The sequence below is a fragment of the Sodiomyces alkalinus genome (genome assembly GCF_003711515.1).
Source record: "Sodiomyces alkalinus F11 unplaced genomic scaffold SODALscaffold_12, whole genome shotgun sequence".
NCBI classification, from domain to species: Eukaryota; Fungi; Ascomycota; class Sordariomycetes; order Glomerellales; family Plectosphaerellaceae; genus Sodiomyces; species Sodiomyces alkalinus.
In genome coordinates, this window is record NW_021167090.1 from 116,233 (window position 1) to 134,561 (window position 18,329).

At 55.9% G+C, this 18,329-nt stretch overlaps 7 protein-coding genes across 7 annotated transcripts; 3 read left to right on the plus strand and 4 right to left on the minus strand.

Annotated features, from left to right (window-relative positions):
* Nucleotides 1-166: 166 nt before the first annotated feature.
* SODALDRAFT_353338 (hypothetical protein) lies at nucleotides 167-3,246 on the minus strand (the record flags this gene model as incomplete). Its single annotated transcript, XM_028613638.1, has 3 exons — nucleotides 2,621-3,246; nucleotides 2,180-2,503; nucleotides 167-2,086 (listed from the first exon to the last, which is right to left on the minus strand). Exons 1-3 carry the CDS (start codon nucleotides 2,750-2,752, stop codon nucleotides 167-169), a joined length of 2,376 nt encoding a protein of 791 aa, XP_028462687.1. The 5' UTR covers nucleotides 2,753-3,246.
* Nucleotides 3,247-3,483: 237 nt separating this feature from the next.
* Nucleotides 3,484-5,522, plus strand: SODALDRAFT_301373 (DHHC zinc finger domain-containing protein). Its single transcript, XM_028608901.1, has 3 exons — nucleotides 3,484-3,873; nucleotides 3,975-4,128; nucleotides 4,219-5,522. Exons 1-3 carry the CDS (start codon nucleotides 3,785-3,787, stop codon nucleotides 5,218-5,220), a joined length of 1,245 nt encoding a protein of 414 aa, XP_028462688.1. The 5' UTR covers nucleotides 3,484-3,784; the 3' UTR covers nucleotides 5,221-5,522.
* A 5-nt stretch (nucleotides 5,523-5,527) lies between these two features.
* On the minus strand, nucleotides 5,528-7,319 carry SODALDRAFT_346517 (hypothetical protein). The gene is made up of 4 exons (XM_028613255.1): nucleotides 6,762-7,319; nucleotides 6,590-6,672; nucleotides 5,869-6,524; nucleotides 5,528-5,801 (listed from the first exon to the last, which is right to left on the minus strand). Exons 1-4 carry the CDS (start codon nucleotides 6,982-6,984, stop codon nucleotides 5,783-5,785), a joined length of 981 nt encoding a protein of 326 aa, XP_028462689.1. The 5' UTR covers nucleotides 6,985-7,319; the 3' UTR covers nucleotides 5,528-5,782.
* Nucleotides 7,320-10,314: 2,995 nt separating this feature from the next.
* On the plus strand, nucleotides 10,315-14,088 carry SODALDRAFT_284655 (hypothetical protein; the record flags this gene model as incomplete). Its single annotated transcript, XM_028608479.1, has 2 exons — nucleotides 10,315-10,555; nucleotides 10,676-14,088. 2 exons carry the CDS (start codon nucleotides 10,315-10,317, stop codon nucleotides 14,086-14,088), a joined length of 3,654 nt encoding a protein of 1,217 aa, XP_028462690.1.
* A 503-nt stretch (nucleotides 14,089-14,591) lies between these two features.
* SODALDRAFT_73117 (hypothetical protein) lies at nucleotides 14,592-15,280 on the minus strand. The gene has a single exon (XM_028615625.1). The coding sequence runs from the start codon at nucleotides 14,994-14,996 to the stop codon at nucleotides 14,679-14,681; it is 318 nt and encodes a 105-aa protein (XP_028462691.1). The 5' UTR covers nucleotides 14,997-15,280; the 3' UTR covers nucleotides 14,592-14,678.
* Nucleotides 15,281-15,331: 51 nt separating this feature from the next.
* SODALDRAFT_329088 (3',5'-bisphosphate nucleotidase) lies at nucleotides 15,332-16,941 on the plus strand. The gene has a single exon (XM_028610849.1). The coding sequence runs from the start codon at nucleotides 15,426-15,428 to the stop codon at nucleotides 16,722-16,724; it is 1,299 nt and encodes a 432-aa protein (XP_028462692.1). The 5' UTR covers nucleotides 15,332-15,425; the 3' UTR covers nucleotides 16,725-16,941.
* On the minus strand, nucleotides 16,572-18,277 carry SODALDRAFT_329089 (ribosomal protein L6). The gene is made up of 3 exons (XM_028610850.1): nucleotides 17,826-18,277; nucleotides 17,555-17,668; nucleotides 16,572-17,388 (listed from the first exon to the last, which is right to left on the minus strand). The coding sequence occupies exons 1-3, from the start codon at nucleotides 18,133-18,135 to the stop codon at nucleotides 17,021-17,023; spliced, it is 792 nt and encodes a 263-aa protein (XP_028462693.1). The 5' UTR covers nucleotides 18,136-18,277; the 3' UTR covers nucleotides 16,572-17,020.
* Between the last annotated feature and the right edge of the window lie 52 nt (nucleotides 18,278-18,329).

The following is an 18,329-nucleotide window of genomic DNA, read 5'->3' on the forward strand; positions in this document are numbered from 1 at the left end:
AATAATTATGATTAGTTGCTCCCGTCTAACGGAAGATGGGGTATCATAAATTGCGTAATATGTCGACCAAAAGAAAGAGCCGCCCCCCTATCTCCAGACGCAAAGGTCAAATGCGTACAGAGAGGCTTCGCGTGTTGAATTACTCACTCAGACATATCGCGCTATTTTATCCCGTCAGAATCTGAGTGAGCTCTTCTTGATAAGCCAGAAACTCGCGCCTAGCGTCGATCTCTGCAAGGCCATGCTTCCTCTCCAGCCGTTTCCACTCCCTGCGGACGTTCTTCCGCTCGAGCGGCGCGGTTCCCTCCTCCCCCGTCCGATGACGCGCGGATCGCAGGGGGCCTCCGGTAGCGTCGTCTACAAGTCTGAGACCTTGGTCGTCGCGCGGGGTCCATACGCCCTGCATGTTATCCGGGAGCGGGCGCTTGCTCCGGAGCACCTCCATGACCTGACCCGCGAGGCCGGGCTTGAGGGTCGTGGCAGCGAGGGCGGCGATGACGTCTTTGCGCTCATAGCCGACGGATTCGAAGCGCTCGATGGCGGCTATGAGCTCGGCGCAGTCGTTGGCTTCCGGGTCGCTTGTTGTGGGGGGACGGTCTTCGTCTTCTTCGCGGTACTGCTGCTGCTGCTGCCGCCGCTGTTTCTGCTGTTGTTGTTCGCGATCCTGCCCCCGCCCTCGAACCTGCGTTTGCGCCTCGGATACGCTGGCCGACCATTCTAGGATTTCGTGGCTCGAGGGGGTGGTTCTCGACGCGGAGACGCGGCTGGCATCTTCCCTGGGTTCAGGTAGTCTGGATCGGCTGTTCGTAGGCCTTCTACGCCTGTCACTTCCGCTGTTGTTGTTGCTGTTGTTGTTGCTGTTGTTGTTGCTGTTGTTGTTGTTGTTGTTGTTGCTGTTGTTGTTGTTGTTGTTGTTGTTGTTGTTGCTGCTGCTATTCTTGTTGCACGACAACCGAAAAGGAACAGGGGAGGCGGGATTTTCCTCGTAGCGAAGCTGCTGAGACGGGGTGGTATCCCATTGCCCCGTCTCTTCCAACTCGGGGACATCCTCTGTTTGGTCTGTAGCGGAGACTAGAAACCGGGTCTCCCGTTCGACGTTTGTCTTGCCGGCGGTTTGCGCTTCGAGCTGTCGGGAACTCTCTAGTCGAACTCTTACTGACCGAACGCCTCGGGAAGGACTGCTGAGATCCTCTCCAAAGGCTGGTGGTCTCCTGATGCGCAACTTCTCATCCGGCGTGGATGGTATCACGTCACCCCGAGGCCGTCTTTGACGCTTGGGGGAATTACTCCCGGGTCCGTGGACATCATCAGTCCCGATAGCCCTCTTAGACCCGGCGCGCATACCTGATGGCGGCGGGCTACCGGCATTCCTCCCTTCGGTGTGAGAAATAACTTCACGTACCCTGCTTTGAGGGGACGCTTGGTTCTCAGGACCCTCCAAGTCGATCTCCTCCCCCGTGGACTCGTCCCCGTCATCATCGTCTGACTCCTCAAATTCTTCCAAGGCGGCGACGAAATCGCGTAGAGTGATATCGTAGCACTTGCGCAGTTGGTCAGGGGCGTTGGGGAGCCTTTTCAAATCGAAGCCAAGTCTCTTCGCAACTGCGGACCAATTCACCTCACCGGAGAATTGTTTGACGGCTTGGTGGAGCTGGAACAAGTCCACAGGCTCACCAAAGATCTTTGGATTCAAGTCCGGTCTGTCGTTTCCTATCGTACTGAAATATTCGGCCAAGTCGTCGAGAAACCGCGTCTGTTCCTCCTCGACCGGCCCGTCGTCTCGAGTAACGTGGGCCTCACGAGGGTCATCCGCTATCATTTGCGGCTGATCGCGAGGACGAGTGTAGCCCGTGTCGTTTTCGTTTCTATCGTTCGTGTTTTGAGGCGGCGCAGTCCTAATACCACCGGCAGCTTGCGATGTTCCATGTTGAACACTGGAGTGTCGTACCCGCGGGGGCTGTTGTTTCCTGGGAGCGGGATCAGGGAGCCGATCTAAGCCCGCGAGCTGCAGCAATTGTTCGTCTGGCAGCCCCGAAAATTTCTTGACCCATCTGTTTCTCCACGAGTCCAAAGTGTGGCGGTCATTCTAGCAAGTGTTAGCCCATAAGAACGACGCAACACCCCCCTTTGTTTTGGCCACATTATATCCATCAACCCCATCAAACTTGTAAATGCTTACTATATTCTCCAGGGCCTTGTACATAAGATTTCCCGAGGGGGGGAATGTGTCTCTCCGGGCTAGAACCCAACTTATGAGACAAGCGTCGTCATCGCTTGTAAATTTTGTGCGTGTGGCCCGGTTGGGGGCGGACGATCCCACAGGGCGGGCTTTGCCGACAGGGAGGCCGATGCGATACTTGTCTGGGTCTTGCGGCGAACCCTTCTTCACCGAATCCTCTATGAACTTCCACGATATGGAACCCTTCGGAACATCGTTTCTGACATGGTCAGCGACGAGGTAGTGTGCATCCGCTTCTCTGTTCACCACGCTGCCGCCGTTTTGCTGCATTAGGTTAGCATATCTCATCCTTGATATCACCGTGGTCTGTGCAGAAACCAGTGGCGCAGGAGACTGATGCCTATTCACCAAAGATCATGGGATAGAGGGCAGGGTACTCACCTGAATATGGGAAAGCAAAGTAGGTCTCATAGGAACGCGGTGGGCAACCCAGAACTTGAGGTCTTTAAATAGATGACCGCCTCCACCAGCATCCTGAGATTCAACCCCATCGTACACGATGGGATACGCCATCTCGACTTCAACTCTTGGTTACGACGAGCATAAGAATTCGGCATGAATGCCCGGGGGTGGCGCCGTGCGAGGGAAACAAGAAACAACAAAGCGACGATGCCGATGGGTTGCGTAATTTCGTCAGATGGTGATCGATAAGTGAGGGATGAGAGCCTACATATACTGTTCTCGGAATCGTCCGAGGAACAACGTTGCTGAGAGGCGATAGGGACGGATGGGCCGAGGGCTGTGATGAAATGGTGAGAGTGGTTGTGGTCTCACATGGGTTTGGGGATAGATAGATACTTAAGGTTAGGACATGAAACACTAACCCTTTGGGGTGTATGTACGGTTATATAAACAAGCCCGAGGTCAAAGGGACATCGATATCGAGAAAGCAAAGGTAAGGTGGCAAACAGTACAACACGATGAGCCACCGAATATGATAAGGTGAGAACAGCCTTTATATCATGAATTATGCTGAGAAAGCCGAAGACAGACATAGATGACCTCCCTTCTTTTGTGATCACGGTGCCCCAACGCGTGACAGGCATATATCGAAAACATCGCGAAGTCACGTGTCCCGGTGACTTGGTAGATTTATGCGACCCCCGTATAATGCATATCTCTGGCATGAGGCCCATCTATTGAAGTTTCATCCCTCCGGTATAGCGATGTTAAGAGTCCGTGGGATCTGGGATCACAGCTCATCATGCTGTCGCCGCCAGACAAGATACTCTAGACTCTCTGCAGAAAATAAGAAGAAAGAACTCCTTCTTCTTTCTTTCTTTCTTATCTCTTCTCTTTCTTCTTTTTTTTCCTTTTCCTTTTTTTTTGTTTTGTTTTGTTCATGAGGGTCAAGGAGCACTCACGTGGCAAAGCGTATATAGAGAGGTCTCACCTGTTCATACAGGGGTTCCGGGGCTTCAGCTGACGAATCTCATCATTTGATGACGACCCGAACCCTCACCAAGACAAACTGAAGCTGAAGACAACGTCCTGACAAAGACAGGCCGGGTAAAGCATGAGCCGCATGACACTTCACTCGAGAACATGGGAATCGTCCGTACCATAGCACTTATTGTGCTTGGGATTTCCTTCTTTGTTTTTGTTCTTTTTTTCGGAAGACTTCCTGCTCTGAGGTGAGTGCGTCAAGTGCTCGACCTATTACTTACTCCTGGAATTTTATTATAGCTTCAGGGTTATGCCATTCTCACAGCATCTTGACACTGACATGGTACAGGCGTACTCCTATAGCGACCCTGCACAAATGGGTTTTTCTACATATCCCTCATGGCCTCGTTGCGTTGGACGAGGTCGTCACCGGCCGTCGCTTGACCCGGTCCTTAGCAAGGTTCATTGATTACATGATCCATGATCGCCATCCTACCATCGTGGTAAGTCCGACTTCCAAAGAGGAGGAGAAACTTCTCTTCTAGCCAGGCGTGCATCAAGAAACATCAGGAAACTTATATTCCCCAACCTAGATATTCTTCCTGAGCCTACTCGTGGGAGGCGAATACCTCTATCTCCCCTCCGCATGGCCCATGATGTCGACATGGCACCGAGTCGCCGGAGCCATCGTAATCCTCCTCCCGTATGTGTTCCTCTATCTCTCCGTCATGGCCGACCCGGGATATATCACGCCGGAGAACCACGCGTACTACATGTCCCTCTACCCGTACGACTACTCCATCTTTCACCCGGGCCAGGAGTGCAGGACCTGCGGCTTCTTGAAACCTCCGAGGTCCAAGCACTGCAGCATCTGCAAGCGCTGCGTCGCCAGACTCGACCACCACTGCATCTTCATCAACGGCTGCGTCGGCTATGGCAACCACCGCTGGTTCGTCCTCCTCCTCCTCTCCACCGCCTTCCTTACCGCCTATGGCGCCCTGCTGGGCTTTTCCCTGCTTTCCAACCTCATCACCTCCCGCTACCCGGATTGGTCCCTCTGGCCGCCCCGGAACATGGATATTACGCGCTACCTCCTCATCTGGTCCTGGGGCCTGCAGGACAACGTCAACATGGGCGCCGTCTCCCTCCTCGCCGCCCTGACGTCCCCGCTCGTCTGGGGCCTCCTCGTCTACACCGTCTGGCTCATCTACTGCGGCACCACCACCAACGAGTCCCTCAAGTGGTCTGACTTGAGGGACGACATGGACGACGGCCTTGTCTTCAAGCGCCGCATGTCTCCCGACCGGCCCCGCGACACCCGCCTCGAGTCTACCTGGACCCGCTGGCCCCTCGACGCCCAGCAGGTCCTGGTTCGCACCGACGACGGCATGCCACCTGGCCCCGGTGGGCCCGGCGAGGGCGCGTGGGACCGCGTCTGGAATATCAGGGGTGTGGAGAACCTATACGACATGGGGTTTTGGGATAACCTGATGGATGTTTTCGTGCGGGATTACTCCTTTGGTGCGAGCCGCGAGCAACCTGCCGTCGAGAATGACACGCGGAGAAGAAAGGCGCCCAAGACATCTCGCTTCTGAGGGACGCATGTTAGGGAAATTCCCTCGTGAAGAGACTTACGGGGTCTTGGTATGAGCTACCATATCAATGTCCGAGGTCTGGCTGGCATGCTTCGGGAGCAATCGATGTTGATTAGTGCATAATATGCCAATGGAGTAGGTTAGCAACAATTCGCGTGTCTTTTTATGACGGTGACCTTTGCTAGAAAGAGAAAGAACCGTAGCAGTTTGGCTCCATTAACCTTAGTGCCCTGAGTGAGTGGTAGGTCCCGACCAAAGACTGACCATGCGGGAGATGTCACATGCGGACGGGGACAGCGAGCACATTTATTATCAAGCGTATTTTTCATTTAACGTTTCTCATGAGCCTCATTCCCAACCGGGCGCCCTAGACCGAACCGTGGAACCAGTGTTTCTGGTATCCTGGGCAGCCTCAAATGAATCTTCCTCGCACCCACCATAAACATGGGTGTCCATGTGACGAGACCTCGCGGCCGTGTGTCACCGGTAACCCAATACATATCTACGTATCTTCTACTTGCGTCATATTCGTAACCAATCCAACCCTTCGAGACAAGGTCACTTACAGGATGGTCCCGAAACTACATAGTATGGCGAGGTTAGTGAACGACCACGGAAAACGGATTGGGGATGGAGGCGCCAACTTACCCGAATGTGCGCTTGATGCTATTGATATAATACTCCTCCCAATTCCGCTTGGTAACGTCCTCCTGGCCGACGGGGACGCCTTCCCAAGACACTCTCATGACGGTAACGTGGTCAACATCGTTCTGGTCGAACTCGATGGCCAGCTTGGAGAAGTGACCGGCAGGCCACTGCTTCAACCTCCATCTCTGCACGATCGTCTTGGGCGGGCTGAGCTCGACGTACTCGCCCTCGACATTTCCATCAAAGAGCTCGAACTTGCCTCCCTGCTTTGCGCCCTCGAAGACCTTCGGGGGTGCCCTGGTGAAGGCAGCGATGCGTCCCGGGTCGGTAAAAGTCTGGTACAGTTCATCGGCCGAAGTGCGGAATTCGGTCGAGTCGTTCAAAGTGACAGTGTTGACGATGCTACCGCTGTTCTTCTGGGTTGTCGAGCCGGAGCTGACACCAGTCGTCTTGGACGGCTGTGGGAGAGTGCGAGGCGTGGAGAATCCACTCGACGGGTTCGAGCCCGGAGCGTGCTGTATATCCTTGCCGTGCTCTGCAATGAGGGCTCCTGAGAGCTGCTGGAACTCTTTCCTCAGTTGCGGGACGATCTTGGACCGGACAAGGTCCTTGACTGGCTGCTTCTCCTTGGACTCGGAGTAGATGTCAATGTCAAACTACGGAGAAAATCATTAGCTATATCATCCTAGTCGCACTTCTGAGGTCCCAAAGCCTTACTCACCACGTACTCATCCTCCTCGGTGTCGTGGGCGACCTCGGGGACAGTGATGGTTCCCGAGACTTCGGGAGCATCGGGAGCACTACCTGGATGAGGCATTAGGGGATTGTCATGACCATTGGGCGGGGAAAAGAGAAAAAGAAATCCCCAAGGCAAAAAAAGACGATATACGTACCAGTATACTCCAGGACGATCTTGACGTCGTAGATAGTAATAACTTTACCCTTCCTCTGACTGACATCCACATCGCCGTCCATGCTCACGAGCTTGTTGATCTTCGCCATGACGCCGCCATCCTCCGCCTCAAGCTTTTGGACGGCAGCATCAAGGTAGTCCTTGGCCCATGCCGAGGCGTCCTTATTCACCCAGTGCCAGTTATTGGGGTTGTGAAGAACCATTTTTTTCCCGGGGTGGTTTATGATCGCTAGTCTGACGCGGGAGCTGCGCGAGATGGTTGGCTTCTAACTTGGCTCAATTGAGGTTAGCGACGAACGTTCCTTTTCGGAAAGAGCACGAATTATAGGTCTTTGGGGAAAGAATTGGGTTCTGGATCAGTAGTGGTCGTAGACCGCAGCTTCGTCATCAATGAAGGGAGTACAAGTCACTCTATGACTGGTGCCAGCTGATGTATCATCATGTAGAACGTGGGGTGGAGGAGGATCGTGGGGAAATATAAAGAAGCAGAGAGTGTGCCTACCTGTGGACGAGTGTTGATATTGTTATCTCATTCTCAGGAGAGATTAAAAGGCGGGAGAAGGGGTGGAAATACCCAAGAAAAAAAGAAGAACGAAGAAAAAAGATGTCGAAGCTGAGATGTGAAAAGAAAGCTCTAGAATCTGATTTTTTGAGGACTGTGGGTACTGAAGTACATGGCTCTCGCTCGGGGAAAGTTCGGATTATAACGTAAGGTAAGGTAAGGTACCTTACCTTAGCCTTGCTTGTGCCTTATCGGTCGCCACCCATCACATGCATCCAATGGAAACGGACGATTGCGGGGTAAACAACATCCAAGTGTGGAAACGGGCCTAACGCCTTGCACCACCATCCATCTCCTTTTGCTGTTGAAGGCGTCTCCTCACAATAATCCGCATTCCACCGTCTCGTCCACGAAGAATTCGAGCTCGTTTTTTTCTTCTTCTTCTTCTTCTTCTTCTCCTTCTGTTTTTTCTGATACATGCGTTACTTCCCCTCCCACAGAACATACAACACCATAATGACAGGGACCCCTTTGCACATCTACTCTTGCCCTCTGGCCGCCTGTCTCGGAAATTCTCTGCGGTCCAGTGGACTTGAAGCCGGTGATCTGATGCAATCTAGGTTTTCTGACATTCTGACATTGGTTCACAGAAAGAGATTTATGTAGCCGTCTCTTGGACGCTTCACCTTTCAAATTACGCTGGGCGGCCAAGCAATGAGATGCTCTTTGTCATCAGGAGAAGGCGCTGTTCTAAAAATACCAATCAACGCTCCCTCGAGGTCGACATACATATGTAGGCGGGGTTGGCCGGGACATGCCGACTGGGTGGGCGAGACTTTTCATCTCCAGCCAGATGCAGGGTCGGGTTTCCTGACCATCTATCCACTGCCTAACCGACGAAGTTCAGAAATCGTAATGATTCCCTAGGGACAGACCACCCAGAGCCTACAACCGAGGTATTAGGACGAAATGGGTTTCCACATTCGAAGTCGTGGCGCGGTCGTGACCCTTATAAGCTCGCGCGGAAGAAAGATTTCCCACACAATATCAGGAACGAGATCCGAGATACCGAGAGTTGGGCTTAACTGCCGTGGAGACCTGGAGACCCTTATAAAGGTCACTATTAATATCATGCTTCCCGCAACCGCCAGCGGTTGGATGTGCAGATTCATCATCAATGCCGAGCGGAAGACTGAGGTGCTGGGACTTTAATAACGTGCAGAAAGGGGCGACATGAACCTGTCGGAGGCCCCTGGACTGTGCCTAATAAGCGATCTGGACTGCAGCTACATACATATCCGTGCTTCGCACGAAACACGTCCTCTTCGGTAGCGGACTGTGAGTTTGCCGGACTTGGTTGCGCCGTATTAATTCCCTTGCATCCCAGCACAATACCATTGTGACATCCCCGCGTTGGGAGCAGCTCATCGAATCTTAGGTCTGTCGATGCGCTATGGTTTCCACAAAAAGGCCCCACCAGGTCTGAGAGTCGAACGATTTTGTCCCGAACATGCAGAACTCAGAACTAAGGAACCAAGCGAAAGGGTTCTACGAAGCACGGAGTAATCACATATGTACTGGGTCTCTCGAGGCTTGTTTGGATCCACGAGAGGGGGGGGGCCCATGAGACAGTTAAGCGCCTACACCGTCAAAGCCCCTCTTGAGGAACCCATCGTCCAATCAAGACCCTGATATGCATCGAAGGGTTCCCCAGCATGATCCAAGAATAGAACAGGCCGCATCATCCCCAGCCAATGGACGTCATCCGCGGCCCCGTCGGTCCCCATACGGTTTTACCAAGATTGGCTTGGTTCAATCGGGAGACCTTCTTGGCTACAGAGCCGATGCCATGCTGTTCGCTGCAGCTTCTTCTGCCTTGTCATGCGGTGTCTGAACGGAGCTACGTCGTTATTCGTATGTACGCACGTCGAACCGAAAGGGAGAAGAAGATCGACGAAACGGAGTCGATTCGACGCTTCTTCAACGTCTTCGTCCCCAGCGTGCTGCCCAAGGATGTCGATCGAAGGTGCTTGATGGGATCATCGGGAATGGCGAGCCCACGCGGCCTCCATCCATATTCATGCTCTACACGTACACGTACACAGTACGATATTGCCCTTGGTATCTCTGAAAGTATTGTGTGGTGGTACAGACACGGTCATCATCCAGAAAACAAACAGCAGATGGCCTAGACTCGTGTCTGGGACTTCATCCATGATCCGTCGACATCCAAGCGGTCTGCGATCCCCGTTTGTTCTTTTTGCTTTCCGTTACGGGACTTGGTTCCCCTACAACGCACCAATATTTACCGATCAAGGGCAATCCGCCAAGACGACTTGGTAGAGCGAGAGAAAACGGAACCTCAACGACGAGACCCCAACCACCGGAACACCCAACGTCCCACCAACCCCTGACCGTCCACCCACACCCACACCCACACCCACACCCAACCCACCCATCCATGAAGTCCTGCTTATCCATCATCCCCTCCCTTGTTCCTCCGTCCATCCATTGAACTCCTACCCTGTCTGGGCCTCCAATCTGGCCGTCGGAGCGTGGCGTTGCATATCTTGTAACCACCCTTTATCCTTTCCCACCCCTTTCTTACCAGTGAGGAGGCCCTGTAGTTTCCTTCCCGCCTCTGGCCGCCTTTTTTTGTGTCTCAGCCGCGTCTTGTCTTCTCATCAACTTACTAGTTTCGACTCCGCGATTTTGACTTTGATCCATTGTAGGATTCTCGTCATTGGCGTTTTTCATCCAGGATGCGACTAGCAGCTTGAGCAGCCGTGCTCATTTTGTGAACAAAGCTGGCAGACGTGAGAGTGTCTTTGCCAACAAAGGGAAGGCTTCGAGAGTCTAGGCAAACTTCTCCCCTCTCGCTTTCAATCCATTTCGACCGGGAGGAAGAAAGAAAAGTGGCGGAGGAGGAAAAGACTGGGAAGGCGACGAGGTCAACAACAACAGTGACGGCACCGACCGCGACAGCGACAGCGACACCGACCGCGACAGAAACGGATCGCGAATTCACACAATGAATCATCCACGCGAACCCCCGCGACTGCGGCAAGGACTTAATCCTTTAGTAACCTCGTCCCTCGGAGGGCATTATCACCCGCACGGCGTGCCGCTGTCTGCTGTGTCTTTGACCTCCAGCAATCTGTTCGCACTTCAAACACCTGTCAATAGTGCCATCCAGCCCTACAACCCCCAGGAATGGGTCGGCTCTCCCGTCGTCAGCGCGGATAGATCGCATCCATTTCCTGACAGTCAAGGTAAGAAGAGCGACCTCTCTCAAGTCCCTGTTCCTCTCCTGTCGTTCGTTGTCCCATTTGATCGACGCATTTTTTCTCTCCTTGGAAACTTGATTAACGTCTACCTCGCAATCGACGTAGTTTCGCCTCCACCCCCTCCTCCTTACAGCCCGCCATGGAATCAGCAACGCCCGGGGAGCTGCAATTTTGACTCGCCATCAGGCGCCAATACGTCCACACCACGGATGCCAACAACGAACATTCACCGACCTTCTCCAGAGCCTGTAGCACAAACGTCCTTCCCGCCACCGCCGGGGACTACCGGTCGTGGTAGCTCCCGCGAAAGGCGCTTCGGCTTGTCTTTTCGGCGACACCACCACCAAGACCAGTCGAATCCTCCCGAGTTTGTCCCGCCTGTTCCCTCTGCTCCGAGGCCCCCCCCCCCACCCCAGATACAGATTCCGCTCGCGCAACCCATTCCACAGCGAACAGGATCCAACTCCTCTCAAGGACCGCCTGGCGCTCGCCGGGCTGTATCTACGGGAGCTATTGAAACACCCACGTCGGCCAGGTCACGATCCGCGTCTCAGATCAGATGGGAGCCGGGCATGCCTGTTCCGCCGCCGCCACCGGGACCCCCCCCTGCTTCCTCTCGATCACAAAGTGTCCAGGACGTCAGCAGGTCAAGCGAACCCATCGTATCGCCTCCCACCAGGCGGCCTCCGCCGAGTAATGGTTCCGCTTTGGGACCGGTCCCGCCGACACCGGCCGACTGGGATCCTCAGGACAACCAGGATGTCACTCCCGGAAGGGCACGACCCGTCAATCTCACCATCGACACAGCCAACGCTGCAAGTGCGGCCCAAGCAATTGAACCAGATTCCTCAGTCGAATTAATGTCAGCCGCGCCGCTCTCCCGTACGGGAGCCCTACGACACGACAAGACCATTGTCCAACGGCGAGCTGAGAGCCGGACCCGGGAAGCCAGCACGTCGGATGATCCTTCAGCCCATCCGATACAGCTCGCGGACATAGTAGTACCCAACGCGACAACGCTTTCTCGAAGGCGAACCATCAACAAATCAACGCCAAGGAGCGCTGGGCGAACGGTACACGACACTCCTCGAACCGGAGAGGGCGAGTCGTCAAACCGAGGCTCGCGCAACTTGACCCCAAAACCACAAGGATCCGCCCAACACCCGAATCACGAGATGACGACACCACCTTTCTCGCCCCATCCTCAGAAGGCGGTGGCCATGACGGACACGGCTTCATCAAGCGTCGTACCCAAGGCGCTGCCGACACCTCCTGCCCAGAGTCGGTCAAACTCGGCGTCTCAGCAACTACGGGATGCTCTGACGCCAGACGATGCGCTTCCGCTCTCTTCTACCATCTCTAGGCAGCTGGTCGTCTCCCAAACGACAGATCAGTTCTGTCAGGGCACTATCGAAAGGTTCCAGGCGTTCGCCATGAAGGAAGCTGCCGCGGCGACGGATGTAGATCGCGTCCGTCTGTTCGCTGATTTCATTGTCAACGAATCGCGAATTCGGCGGGAAAGGTACGCTTCCGCCATCGGCGCCATGGGCTCTGAGATATTTGACTTGACCCGAGACCTCTTCCGGCCGATGTCTTCGAGACGGGCGTCGGGTGTTTTCCATGGCGAAAGCGAATACACGCCGCGGTCGTCAGAACCTTCTCGATCTCACCGCGGTTCGATGAATTCCCTCTATCGGGACAGCGGGGGCCCATCGAGCTCCTCCGCGCCACCTTCCGCCGGCATACCGAGCTCGCCGGGGAAACCGCTCACCACGAACAATGGGAACTGGTCATCCAACTACATGCCGTCTTTGTCGCCGATTCTGAGCCTCAGTGTCAGTGGTAATGGCGACGGCAGCTCGAGGGGGCGTCCGTCGAGCAGGTGGTGGGAAACAGACTCCACTGGGAACGGGAACAACGGGCTTGAACGATCGAAGCGGGAGTCGAAATACATGGGTATGCCGAAGGAAGCACGCGAGGCTCTCCAATGGGCAGAGAGTCCCATCCAGGAGGAAGCCTACACGGCGTCGAGCGAACGAGATTCCTCCAGCAGCTACCCGGCCGAGAAGACGGGTTGGCATGATCCAGAGCCGCTCCTGACGCCGCAGCCCTCCCGGACGTCCGCGCAATCCTTTGCCTCTTCGTCCGCCCCCTCTACACCCAACCCGGCTCACCTGGACGTTTCGCGTCTTATCACCCTGCCGCCACCGTATCCTCGCCACTACCCCGCCGTGAACAACAACCACCCCGAGCTCGCGGCGATGCGGACGACGGTCCGACAGATCAGCGACCTGACCGAGGTGGAGGCCACCAAGGAGAGGTTTCAGCAAACCAGCCGGAAGAAGCGGGACGAGGCGACCAAAGCGGCGACAGAACGTCGCGCCGCGCTCCGGAAGAACCTGCAACAGGAGATCAACTCGGGGAACATGAGCTTCGAGGAGGCGTCGGCCATCGACCAGGACTCCAGCGCGGCGGAGAAGGAGACGGTCAAGGAGCTGGAGAGGACAGATTTCGAACTCTTCCAGAGTCAGGTGGTGGCGCCGCTCAACGACCTGCTCACGGGCCGCATCGCCAAGGCTACGGCCCTCTTCGACGACTTCTCGAACCGTTTGTTTGACGACGACGTGGAAGGGGGCGGCACGGCGGCGGCGGCGGCAGCGGCAGACATGCCCCAGGAGGAAGGCGACGACCGGCCGGAGCTGCTGGAGAAACTGCGGCTGCTCAAGTGGATGTTCGAGTGTCGCGAGTCGCTGCACCGGGCCATTTTCGACCTGCTGTCGGACCGTAACGACCGCTACCGCGACGTGGTGGTGACCCCCTACCGGCTCGCGAACAACGTGGAGAAGGTGCACTCGGCGGAGGCGTTTTTCAAGCAGGACGCGTCACGACGCAGGGCGGCGTTCGCGGCGGAGGTCCTGGACCGGACGAAAGCGTTCCGCGACGTGACGGAACGGACGGTGGTCCGGGGCGTCGAGGTGCAGCTGTCGGCGTTCTGGGACATCGCGCCGCCCCTGCGGCGGCTCCTGGACAAGATCCCGACGGACCTCGCCCGGACGACGGGGTTCGGGGTCAAGGTCCCGGCGCAGGAGTACCAGGAGAACCCGTCGTACCGGCAGCACCCGCTGCAATACCTCTTCAGCCTGCTGCTGCACGCGGAGAAGAGCTCGTATCAGTTCATCGAGTCGCAGACCAACCTTCTGTGCCTCCTGCACGAGGTCAAGGAGGCGGAGGCGCACGCTTCGGCCAGCTTGGTGCGGCACCAGGTGGGCGACGACGACGAGATCGAGCCGACGGCGGAGCAGGCGGCGGAGCGGGAGGCGCGGGCGGAAGCGCTGCGGCGGGAGGAGGAGAAGCGGCTGACGGAGGATCTCAAGGAGAAGGTCCGCGTCGTGGAGGACCAGTGGCAGAGCGCGCTGGGGGAGGCGATTAAGCAGGTCAAGCAGGCCGTGGGGGCGTGGCTGCTTCAGACTGGAGGGTGGGATGAGTCGTTGGAAGAAGGAGGTGTTGGGAGTGTGTGATCAAAAAGAAGGGGAGGAAAGGGGCAGATGCATTTTAACTAAGCGTTATGCCGAGTATTGGACTTCCAGACTATCGTTGATACCCCGTTAATGAGCACGCAAGGAATTTGGGATCTAGTTGCAGTTTTCTTACATGTTGTATCATACTTATCCGCCCCGAGTGGTCACAAGGAAAAGAGGGGAGGAAGATGAAGAGGAGGAGGAGAATCACGGCCTACAGGCGTGGATAGACGAAGCCCAACTCTGCTGTCCTCCGACTCGGTTGCTCCGTCTGATGCATTCGCCAAAGCCTGTTGTTGTACATGAAGAATACTATCGAATCCACCCAGGCCCCCTTCTAGCTTACTTCTCATGGCCTCGAGATAGAGAAGAAGATGGGAAGAGTGCGGCTGTCGACTCTCTTCTGAACAGGTCATAGAATTCTCCTCGCCCCAGGCAGTGTAGCGCACGCAACCGTGGGTATCCAAAAAGCCGCTTCCTCAAATTCCATCCCGGGGGTATTAATCCAGACGCCAAAGAAAAAGAAGATCGACCCTCCCTTTCTTCTTCTTCTTCTTTTTTTTCTTTCTTTATTTCTTCCTTTGAAACTCTCACTTCCGGAACTCAATGGGCAGATTCATGCCCACCCTTCTCGCCGTAAGTCTCACCCTCTCCTCCTCGTCCATGCCCATACCGGGGTTGTAGCGATCGAGGAGGGCGGCATAGGTACGCTGGGCTCGGAGGTAGGCGATGAACTGACGGGCCTCGTCCAGCGCGCGCGGGTGGCCGGCCTTGGGGGAGGAGAAGTTTTCGCGGAGGCGGACTTGTATGGGGGAGCGGTCGCGGGCGAGAAGAGGACGGGGAGGTAACTCGCGGAGGAGGGAGCGGTAGAGGGAGCGGATGGTGGCGGGGTTTGGTGTGTTTGCCATGTCGTATTTTTGGTTCTTTCGTTTTCTAATTGGGTATATTATTTGACTTTATTCGACGTTTCTCGGCTGAACTGGCGGGAAAGTAGAAGAAGAGGTACGTATCGGCGTGTTGAAACTTGGCAGAGTGAAGCTGTGAAGCTGTGAATCTGAAGCCTGTTGTTGTATGTTTGTTGTCTGGGGGAGCTTTTCGACTGGATTACATAATCTGTGAAATTTTTGCGACAAAGTACTTCGTACATTTTATTAAGCAGCTTCCCAACCCCGCGATCCTGGAGGTACCGAATAGCGGGGCAGGGTTCTCGCATAGGTAGAGGGGTGATGTATTACTCCGTAGAGCTCTGGCAGCTCTGAAGCTTCGTCTCTTTCTCTCATCGCACTTTTATACATCACTTCTTGCATCTACAGAGCACTTCAACTGCTCATCATCACATGCCGAATTCGGACCCAGCCACCCATAAGCCCCAGAGCCGTCACAGATCAACTACCAGTCTATCCCTACGACTCCTCCTTTCTTCGTTCTCAATTCTCATCCTGGCCCTCTTCTCTCTCCGAGCCATCCCTCGAGTGGCTCTCCTCAAGAACCACCTCTTCTCATCTTCTTCCTCTGCCTCTGCCTCTTCCTCTGTCTCTGTCTCTCCTTCCACCGCTTCGACCATCATCATGTCCTACGCGAAGGAGCTCCGAGTCGCCCAGGTGGCCGTCCAGCGCGCCACTCTCCTCACCAAGCGTGTCTTCCATGAGAAGGCCAAAGGCACCGTTGACAAGTCCGACAAATCCCCCGTCACAATAGGCGATTTCGGCGCCCAGGCCCTCATCATCGCCGCCCTGCGTCACAATTTCCCAGACGACGCCATCGTCGCCGAGGAAGAAGCCGCCCAGCTCCGCGCGGACCCCAACCTGGCCGACCAGATCTGGTCCCTCGTCCGCGATACGCGCCTCCCCGACCCGGCCGCCGAGGAACTCCTAGGCGGCTCCGTCCCCAACCTCGACGCCATGCTCGACCTCATCGACCGCGGGAACAGCCCCGGCGGCGCCCACGGCCGCATCTGGGCCATCGACCCCATAGACGGCACCAAGGGCTTCCTCCGCGGCGGCCAGTACGCCGTGTGCCTCGCCCTCCTCGTCGACGGCCAAGTCCAAGTCGGCGTCCTCGGCTGCCCCAACCTCCCCATTGACGACTCGGCCCCCCTCTCCGCCGATATCGGCGTCGATGCCTCCGACGAGGACGGCCGCGGCGTCCTCTTCTCCGCCGTGCGCGGCGGCGGCGCCCACTCCGCCCCGCTGTCCGCCCCGACGGCCGCTAAACCCATCTCCATGCGTCCCGTCTCCGACATGACCGCCGCCACCTTCTGCGAGAGCGTCGAGGCCGCCCACAGCGCCCACGGCGACCAGGCCGAGATCGCCCGCCGCCTCGGCATCTCCCGCCCCAGCGTCCGCATGGACAGCCAGAGCAAGTACGGCAGCATCGCCCGCGGCGCTGGCGACATCTACCTCCGTCTCCCCGTCAAGGCGACCTACCAGGAGAAGATCTGGGACCACGCCGCCGGCGACTTGATCGTTCGGGAGGCCGGCGGCCAGGTCACCGACGTGGACGGCAAGGCGCTCGACTTCTCCGTCGGGAGGACCCTCGCCAATAACAAGGGTGTCGTTGCCGCCCCCGCCGCCGTGCACGGGGAGGTGCTCAAGGCGGTGCAAGATGTGCTGCGCCAGAAATCGACAGCCGCATGATGTCGCCATGTATATTATTTTTTTCTTCATCTTTTATGATTTGTCTTGTCAACGACACCGCATTGAGAAGTCTCGGGGAGGAATCCAAAAAGCAATACTAAGTATAGTAGTACACCCGTAACGTACATAGACGAGATATTTATACACGGGAACGGAACAACGGGGGAAAGGCGGGTGCACCCAGCCCGATCCCCAACCTCTCCGTCGTGTTCGTCCCTCCCGTACATTTTGTCCTTCCACCTTCCTTCGTTTTGCTCCCAGTCCCAATCCTCCTCCTTCCCCGTCCATTTTTGCATTTATTTGATCTTCTTCTGCTTCAGCTTGATGGTCTGGTCATTGATGAACACGCCCTTTCCTTTATACGGCTCGGGGGGTCTCCACTTGCGCACCCGCCCCGCGAAGCTCATGATCTCTTCCCGGTTGATGCCTTCCACCAGGATGCGCGTCGGCGTCGGCGTCGTGACCGTCACCCCGCGCGGGATGCCCACCTCGACTGGGTGCGTAAACCCGAGCTTGAGGCAGAGAAACTTCTGCCCCGGGAACTCCTCCTTGCCGGCCCGCGGCTCGACTGTCGCCCTGTACCCGACGCCCACAAGCCGGATCAACGCGTTGTGTCCTTCCGAGACGCCCATAATGTAGCGGTTGAGGTACGCCCATGTCGTGCCTTTGGGGAGAAATATAGAAACGCGTTAGTGGACAAGAGACGAGATCGAGCGGGAAAAGTAGCCCAGATTGGAAAGACTACCAGGCAGGCAGAAGATGGAGAGAGAAAAAGAAAATATCCAAAGGAGGAGAATATGGACGAGAAAGGGGGAAAATGAAATACGCACCCCACATCTCCTTTTGCTCCTTCACAGTATCGTCCTCGATGGTCAGAGCGACCCTCCTCGCCTCAACATCATGGTCAATTTTCAAAAACGGCGGTATCTCCAAATCAAGCGACCCTGTTCGAGAACCCCATAAGTCAGCAAATGTACGAAACCGTCAGAGGTTTCCTTCATATTCCCCAACTTCCCCCATCATAACGCAGTAGACATTGTTGTTCGCCATGGAAAAACAGGGGCAGAAGCAAAAGTAGGACCAAAGGAATAAATAACCCACCTAGCGGCCCCTTCACGGTGACGGTCCGTTTCGGGATCCTCAAATACGTTGTCGGATCGGGCTTGACCTTGGGCTCGCCAATGAGAAGCTCAACGCCCAGCGGAATCGAGAGAGGCGTCCGTCCCAGCTTGGAATGCCGTTGGCTCGTCGCGGAGAAGGGCCGTCGCGCGGTGATGATGGTGGGAGTGGTGGTGGCTGTTGTCCTTGTCGACGCCTGGAACGCGGCCGGCCCGAGGAAGCTCGGCAACGAAGCGGTCGGTGAGGCGCCCAGGGCTTGCCTCAGCACCGACCCTCTGCTCGATGCAAGCATCGTGTGTGTTTATTGTCAGCGCACGAGGTCGGTTATGTTGGGGGGAAAGCAGAAACTCGGGTCTGTCAATTGGGACTTTCGAGATGGAAACGAAAACCCGGGGGACTTTTTTGGGTTGCGCTTAGTCATCTAGAAATTGAGTCGGACAACGCACGGATCACCACCATCCCATCCATCCAATCCACGCGACAGCA

Coding starts and splice junctions, on each gene's coding strand:
- SODALDRAFT_301373 (XM_028608901.1), top strand. CDS start 3,785: ATGGGAATCGTCCGTACCATAGCACTTATTGTGCTTGGGATTTCCTTC. Junction 3,874..3,974: donor GGAAGACTTCCTGCTCTGAG/GTGAGTGCGTCA, acceptor GACATGGTACAG/GCGTACTCCTATAGCGACCC. Junction 4,129..4,218: donor ATCGCCATCCTACCATCGTG/GTAAGTCCGACT, acceptor TCCCCAACCTAG/ATATTCTTCCTGAGCCTACT.
- SODALDRAFT_346517 (XM_028613255.1), bottom strand. CDS start 6,984: ATGGTTCTTCACAACCCCAATAACTGGCACTGGGTGAATAAGGACGCC. Junction 6,673..6,761: donor GATCGTCCTGGAGTATACTG/GTACGTATATCG, acceptor TGCCTCATCCAG/GTAGTGCTCCCGATGCTCCC. Junction 6,525..6,589: donor CCGAGGAGGATGAGTACGTG/GTGAGTAAGGCT, acceptor TTTTCTCCGTAG/TTTGACATTGACATCTACTC.
- SODALDRAFT_73117 (XM_028615625.1), bottom strand. CDS start 14,996: ATGGCAAACACACCAAACCCCGCCACCATCCGCTCCCTCTACCGCTCC.
- SODALDRAFT_329088 (XM_028610849.1), top strand. CDS start 15,426: ATGCCGAATTCGGACCCAGCCACCCATAAGCCCCAGAGCCGTCACAGA.
- SODALDRAFT_329089 (XM_028610850.1), bottom strand. CDS start 18,135: ATGCTTGCATCGAGCAGAGGGTCGGTGCTGAGGCAAGCCCTGGGCGCC. Junction 17,669..17,825: donor CACCGTGAAGGGGCCGCTAG/GTGGGTTATTTA, acceptor GTTCTCGAACAG/GGTCGCTTGATTTGGAGATA. Junction 17,389..17,554: donor GGAGCAAAAGGAGATGTGGG/GTGCGTATTTCA, acceptor TTCTCCCCAAAG/GCACGACATGGGCGTACCTC.